We start from the raw sequence: 7,107 nt of genomic DNA, 5'->3' as shown, positions 1-7,107 counted from the left end.
TCATATTTCTTTATTCTAAATATTTACGAAATATATTTGGTACATCAAAAAGTGTGGTAACCATTTAACAAACTAATTCAGCTAAAAATTGTGCTTTAAATGTCACTTAACATTAAATTCAGTATTTAAATCTCATAATTAAATAGAAAATTTTGCGAATAATTCTGCAAAAAGTTCCAGAACCCCACTACCCCTATTACCAGGCTGGTTACAGGCCTGCGTTTAAACTTCACTATAACACGTAATCTAAGGAGCGCGTTCTAGAAACTTCCGGGGCGGAGACTGATTACTTTTATATGAACCTGAATTCAATTATCTAAACGTCATACTTGACGGTTGTTTTGTTTGGTGCTCGGCGGCTTGAATCGATGGGAGCTGCATAAATCTATATTTTCTATTTTTCTATCATTCTTCGATGATAGCGCGTCGATTATTTCATTTCCCTTGTAGCACTGGATAAAAATGAAGGAGTTGGTGGAAGAGATGCCTGATGAGGGATATGGATGCACCGTGGCTAATCGTTTTGGTCAGCTTCTGGGCGACGAGTCCGACCCTTTCGACATCCTATATGCTGCGGGGACTGAAAAAAAGCAGAAGAAGAAGAAAGAGGAGCCAAAGAAAACTTCAACCACGACTAAATCTGGAAAGAAAGAGTCTCAGAGGGACAGGAAAACCATCCTTCCCGCAGGTGGGGGTGGACAAGGTAGGTGAAGGACAGGACAATTTTACTCTACGCAACGTGAAAGACTTCGTTTACATCTAACTTTATAGTGCTTTGTTTGATATAAGTTGAGTTGTTTTTCTATGACAAGTTCGTCCTGGTCGTGAAGACGTTGAGGAGCGAATACAAAAACGCGTAACTTTTGACCGCAAATTCAACGATGCCGAAAAAACCCCCCTCAGTTTCTCTGTTGAAAGGTAACGTTAAACTTCTCGAGTTAGGTTACATGCTTGCTTTATTATTATTTTTTTATATTTATAATAATAATAATAATAATAATAATAATAATAATAATAATTATTATTATTATTATTATTATTATTATTGTCATTATTATTTTTAATGTATTTATTAATAGACCTGAGTTATTTTGTCTGCCTAACCTGGTCTGTTTGTAGGCCCGTGGATGTGCTGGACAGGCCTGCCAGGGGAAGAGGTACTGGAAGAGGAAGAGGAGCCCGAGGCCCAGGATTTCCAAGATCCAATGATGGATTTGATCAGAGAGGAAAGCGAGAGTTTGAAAGACACAGTGGCAGTGACCGATCGTGAGTAGATGTTCGTTACTGTCATACTGTCACAAGAGTGGTTAGCAGCTGTTAAGAGCTATTAGCAGTTTAAAGTTCACACAAACCTAAACGTATAGTTTTAAAAAAGGGTTTTAGGATGTACGCAGGGGTGGACTTAGTGGTTTGGGGGCCCAAAGCAATTGTTTTGTTGTTGTTTTTTTAAATAGTAATATAAACTGCATGTTAAATATATTTTAAGTGGAACTTTTTTTATTTTCATGATGTAAAATAAAATCACACACAAAAAAGCAGCTTTATAAACTAACTGTATGTACAATTAATAAGCCATATTTGTGATTTAGATTTTATTACTATTTGGAACCCGCTGATAAAAACGTTTCTGGAAAACTAATGTTTTTTTAATGCTTGAAACATTTTGTACACAATTCTTGAAAGTAGGAGTGTCCGATCTGAGGAGAAGCGCAGTGGCAGCGGATCTCGCAACTGGGGTTCCATGAGAGACCATATGAGGTGAGTGTTCATGCTTTATATAGTCATTTCATTTTGGAATGCTTTTTCTCTTAATGCTTTGAGATGGTTGTAATTTATTCATCTGTCCTGTAGTGTAATTGAAGTAGCTTTACCTAGTGAAGAGGTCACTGAAAATGAAGAGACCCAGGAGGCAGTTGAGACTGATGGAGAAAACAGGTCCGTTTCTCACAGCTGCAGGAAATATCTTGCAACTCGCTTGATGCTTGAAAGTGTGAATACAATTATGTGCTGGCTTTATGAACTTAAATTTCGTAACAGATTTCTAACTAATTTGTTATTGTATGCTTTCTCCTCCAGACCATCTGAGACTGAGGAAGTGATTGAGGTTGCCATAGAGATGACACTAGATGAGTGGAAAGCGCTGCAAGAGCAAAGCAGGCCCAAAGTAGAGCTGAATATCCGTAAAACTGAGTCATCTGTGCCATCCAAGGCTGTGGTGATCCACAAGTCCAAATTTCTTCAGGTAAAGTCTCCTATTATTTGTACAAAGTCTGTTAGGCACAGAGTTGCTCTTACTTTATCATATTACACATGCACACTACTGTCCAGAAGTTTTAGGTCACTAGTATTTTCGCCAAAAAAAAAAAACCCTGATCAGACCATCATCCAGTTCGTCTCGAATGACATGAAGAAACGGAACAAACTGAGACTAACTAAATCCAGAAGAACTTTGACAGTATCTCTAATAGGGATGCAACGATTATAGTCTGAGAATTTTTTTATTTTTTATCTGGAGAGACTTTAAATAAAATATTTTTATATGTGAATCTTTTTAAAATTGGACAGTTTTCATCAAAAGTAAACCTTAAACTGTTTTCTTTTTATTATTATTATTATTATTATTATTATTATTATTATTATTAATAATAACGTATTTTACCTTGTGTATTATTTATTGCTGTTGATGACTTAATTGTTAGAATATTTTTATAATTGGAGAAAGGTGTTATTTATAAAATGTGGTAAATTTTATTTAATAACAAAAAACAAACAATAGTTCATTTCTCTTTGGACTTAAATAAGTGCAATTTTTTTGCCATTTTAAACAATTTTACACTGAAAATAAATGACTGAACAATTTATTCGTTTACTTTTCGGCTTAGTCCCTTTATTACTCTGTGGTCGCCACAGCGGAATGAACCGCCAACTTATCCAGCATTTGTTTTATGCAGCGGATGCCCTTCCAGCAGCAACCCATCACTGGGAAACATACACACTTATTCACACACGCATACACTATGGACAATTTAGCATACCCAATTCACCTGTACCACATGTCTTTGGACTATGGGGGAAACCGGAGCACCCGGAGGAAATCCATGCAAACGCAGGGAGAACATGCAAACTCCACACAGAAACGCCAACTGACCCAGCCGCTCGAACCAGCGACCTTCTTGCTGCGAGGCAACCGCACTACCTACTGCGCCACTGCGTTGCCCCATGACAGAACAACGAATAAATAAAAATAGTATTAGTTAATCCAGTGTGTGTGTGCGTGCACTTATATTAGCCTCTGTGTTCAAGCTTGGAATTTTAAACTAGCGCACAGTTGGCATTACTGCAATTAGTTGCAGCAGTTTTGTTCTGTGCTGAAAGTGTTGAGAATCCTTTACAATTAATAAACTGTGGCAAATTATAGCGCGGTTGATGGTAAAAAAAAACAAACAGTTAATCGTTGCATCCCTAATGTCTAAGATGCTTTAAATAAACCTACCTGTAAATCTACAGTACTGTTCAATGTTTTAGGCACTTGTGTAAAATATTGCAAAATGAGGATCAAAAAAAAAAAAAGCATACTTTTTAAAAATAAATTAATTTATCAATTAACTTATATTAACTAAATCAAATCCACATGTGGTATGACCACACTTTTTTTTTTTATTTAAAACACTTGGTACACTTGCCCATAGTTTTTCAGGTAGCTTTGCAGGTAGGTTTTTTTTTTTTTAGGGATGATTTTTCGACTTAGGTATGATTCTTCTGGATTTTCTCATTTTCTTTTGTTTTAATGTCATTCCAGACAGACTGGATGATCAGCTAGTGCTCCACACAGATCTGTTGTCAAACTCCTTGTGCAGGCTATAGTCCCTTTTACACAAACAATCCTTTCCGGAAAATTACTGGCAATTTTCCGGAAGGGGGTGTATGTGTGAACAGGTCTTATTTATTTATTTTTTTTAAATACCGGTAAATTCGTTCCAGCTATTTTCCTGTAAAGAGAAGTTGTAACATTACCAGGAATTTGCTGAAATGCTGCGCTGTGTGAACGCAGAAGGAAAATTTCTGGAAAGAGCATTCACGATTGGAACATGCTGACGTGAAAGATAATGTTTTCATGTTTCATTCTTAATGCCAACTGTGTAAAAATTATTAATAAAATGCTTATGATAAGCCGTTGTTTGTTTACCTTCAAGCTCTGCTTCAGTTGCTTGACGCGTGTGCACATGAAGCAGCTGGTGAGCGTCAGCATATGTACATCTTGACACGCGAAAGTATTCCTCCATATGTTTTCATGAAAGTTGTTCACAATACAATCATAATCCGTCTACAGAGTTTGTAATGTAGTCTAATGTTCACAAATACAATCGCAGCTATTTAGAGGCCATTTCTGGTTAATGATGTCAGAATTTACCTGTATTTTGGAATGGACGTGTGAATGGTCCTTTCCTGGAAAATTCTGTGTGAACAGTGCTTTTGAACTTATCGGTAAAGTAGTTCCGGTAATTTTCCGGATATTTACCGGTATCGCTGTGTGAAAGGGGCTTATAATCTAATTGTATAATTGCAATTAATGACAAAAAAATTATGTTTGGAAATGTAAATTGGTCATTTGAATCGACATGCTACAGAAACGTATAAAGAACCAACTTTAAACCTTTTACTTGGTGAAAATACTAGTGGTCTAAGACTTTTGCACAGTACTGGATATAATATTTATTTCAAAAAAATATTTATAGAAACAAGATGGCATGGATGAGGATGTGGTTTTCCGCCGCCCAGCCAATGACATCACCTGTCAACTGGAGTTCAACTTTGGCAGTCTGGATCGGTCCACTCGTGGTGGAAGAGGTGGACGAGGTGGTCGTGGCCGTGGGGCTCCATTTATGCCGACCCTACGATCTCCACAAAAATTCGATTCTGTAAGTCAGTTTTGCGTTAGAAACCAGTCATATGCCTGACAGACACAGTGCTGGGAATTGCAAGACTTTAATGCACTTTACAATCCAGCTTTATTTTCATGCTGTGTGAGCCTTTAGATGGTTTGGGTCTAAATCATGTTTTATTTTTAGGCTCCAAACCCAGATGATCCGGAAGATTTCCCTGCACTGGCTTAATGCCCTTTTGGAGGAAGTGTGTGATGATCAAACATATGTTGGTAACACTGAAATGGGCAATATGCACTTGAAATTATTAAAAAAATCAATGCACAAATTTGGTTCTTTGCATTTTCTGTAACTCTCATTGTAAATAGTTTTGAAACTTTTGCTTTTGTTTAGAATGAATATTTTAAGAGGCTGTAGTGGTTTGTTCTAAAATAAAGCAGCCTGTTAATGGCACATACTGGTGCTGACTGAACACTTTATTTCTTGGATATATTCATGGTTCTATGTTTTGCACCATGTAATAATGTGAAGGGATTTTCATTGTTTTTCTTGACTAGCAAAAGCAAAGACCCTTCAGTTCAGACACTGGCAAAAACTTCAGCAGCAGCCAGTACATAAACCATGTTATATTAGCGAGAAAGCTCACTTGATGTGTCCGAATAAAGTTTTCTTTTATTCTGGATATCAAGGGCAGTGATTGAGCACTAACATTGAGGCTATTTTGGATTATTAAATACATTTATACTGATTTTGACAGGCTCTGAGAATTCTTCAAAATTGACACTGAATGGACTTCTCTGCAACTCTTTTCATCAGAATAGATTGTTCAACTTGCCTCCATTTAGTTAAAAAAAACATTTTGCAATAACTTATGAATTTTTCATTTTGGCCAGTTAATGTTCTTGTAATTTTCCTTTGTGGAATCCACAAGAGAGTATGTTTTCTATAAATGTTAAGCAGCTTTATTTATTTGAGAACCAAATAATCCTGAATGCTAATGTGACATGGAAGACTGGGGTCATGGTGCTAAAATTCAACTTCTCACGGAAGCTAGTAGTGTGATTTTATAGATTAATATTTTACATTAGTAATATTTCCAGGGACATGGAATTTTAAAAGGTTCGTTCTTGATATTAAAAGTCAGGGATTTTATATATATCAGGGATTTTTGTTTTACGCTTTTAAATTTTTTACATTTAATCAGTCAATTATTATAATTAGTTTTTTCTATATCGTTTGATTATTATTTATTTTTTTCATTATGGTGTTTTTATTCCTATTAGGTTATTTTACAGCTCCATTTTTACTTCATGCTTTTCACAACTGGCGGTCACTGAAGTCAAACACAATAATATACATTTTAAGACTTCAAAATGAGCAATTCAAAAACTAAGTGTTAAAGTAGATGACAAAAAAGCTAAATTTAAAGTTTGGAAAACTAATAAGGCTATCACGCATGGAACACCTAAGCCCTTCACAACCACACAAACAGTATGTACCTCAGATTTTTAAAATTTATTTTTTCCCCAAAACCTAAGATAAAATATTTAGTGTTCTCTGTCGTGTTAACTAAAACCATCTTAATTTTGTTATTACTTTAACATATTTCAATATTACTTATATAAGCACAGCAGCCTGGTTTTTTTTTTTTTTTTTTTTCTCTTTCTTTCTTGATTAGAGGTCATGGAAATGCAGCTTTTTAGTCTATAGAAGTTATTGAGAATAAAGTGGGAATCCTGTGTTTCAAAATAGTTTTCTCAGGGTGTCTGGGGCCTTAAATATCTGTGAATTGATTAATCAATTTAATACTTTAAGGCTGTTAAATTATATGTAATGCCTATTTTACAAGGTTTACATTTTGTAACCTTTTGGATAATGCAATGTTTGGTAAATTTGGCTACATTTAAAATATTGAGGTTTTGTGTAGAAATCGATTAAATCCTGCTAGATGTGATCGACATCTTTTGTGTTTACTGCAGTCACCAAGGATTGTTTTTAAAAATCTGTGACATACTAACAGTCACATGCATTTGTATTTTTTTTCTGGCTTCTAAATAGGGAGTCGGATGATTTTTTTTTTTTAGTAAAAATTGCAGTTGGTCATATAAAATAAGATCAGTGCATCAATGTCTTTAATAGATAAATGTGTTGAGTTGTACTAAATGGCAGACTAAAACTTAAATTAATTTTAAATGTCAGTTAGTTAAGGCCCCACAAGTATTTA

General features: G+C 35.2%; 1 protein-coding gene across 2 annotated transcripts; it reads left to right on the top strand.

Moving 5' to 3' along the window:
• Positions 1-344: 344 nt before the first annotated feature.
• On the top strand, positions 345-5,230 carry zgc:103482 (uncharacterized protein LOC450001 homolog). 2 transcript variants are annotated; one of them, XM_056446769.1, is made up of 8 exons: positions 345-703; positions 813-918; positions 1,120-1,266; positions 1,684-1,758; positions 1,852-1,935; positions 2,077-2,242; positions 4,737-4,919; positions 5,070-5,230. In XM_056446769.1, exons 1-8 carry the CDS (start codon positions 463-465, stop codon positions 5,112-5,114), a joined length of 1,047 nt encoding a protein of 348 aa, XP_056302744.1. In that variant the 5' UTR covers positions 345-462; the 3' UTR covers positions 5,115-5,230. The 2 variants fall into 2 exon arrangements, with proteins under 2 accessions (XP_056302744.1, XP_056302745.1); XM_056446770.1 differs by having other exon boundaries at positions 1,687-1,758; positions 5,070-5,229.
• Positions 5,231-7,107: the final 1,877 nt, after the last annotated feature.

The sequence above is a fragment of the Danio aesculapii genome, chromosome 21 (genome assembly GCF_903798145.1).
Source record: "Danio aesculapii chromosome 21, fDanAes4.1, whole genome shotgun sequence".
Classification (NCBI taxonomy): domain Eukaryota; kingdom Metazoa; phylum Chordata; class Actinopteri; order Cypriniformes; family Danionidae; genus Danio; species Danio aesculapii.
The sequence above is the reverse complement of the archived record's forward strand: the minus strand, read 5'-3'. Positions and strand labels throughout refer to the sequence as shown.

Bases quoted from the DNA above. Each gene is read 5' to 3' on its own strand.
- zgc:103482 (XM_056446769.1), top strand. From the start codon at position 463: ATGAAGGAGTTGGTGGAAGAGATGCCTGATGAGGGATATGGATGCACC. The intron at 704-812 runs GTAGGTGAAGGA...TTCTATGACAAG, and splicing joins CGCAGGTGGGGGTGGACAAG to TTCGTCCTGGTCGTGAAGAC. The intron at 4,920-5,069 runs GTAAGTCAGTTT...TTTTATTTTTAG, and splicing joins CTCCACAAAAATTCGATTCT to GCTCCAAACCCAGATGATCC.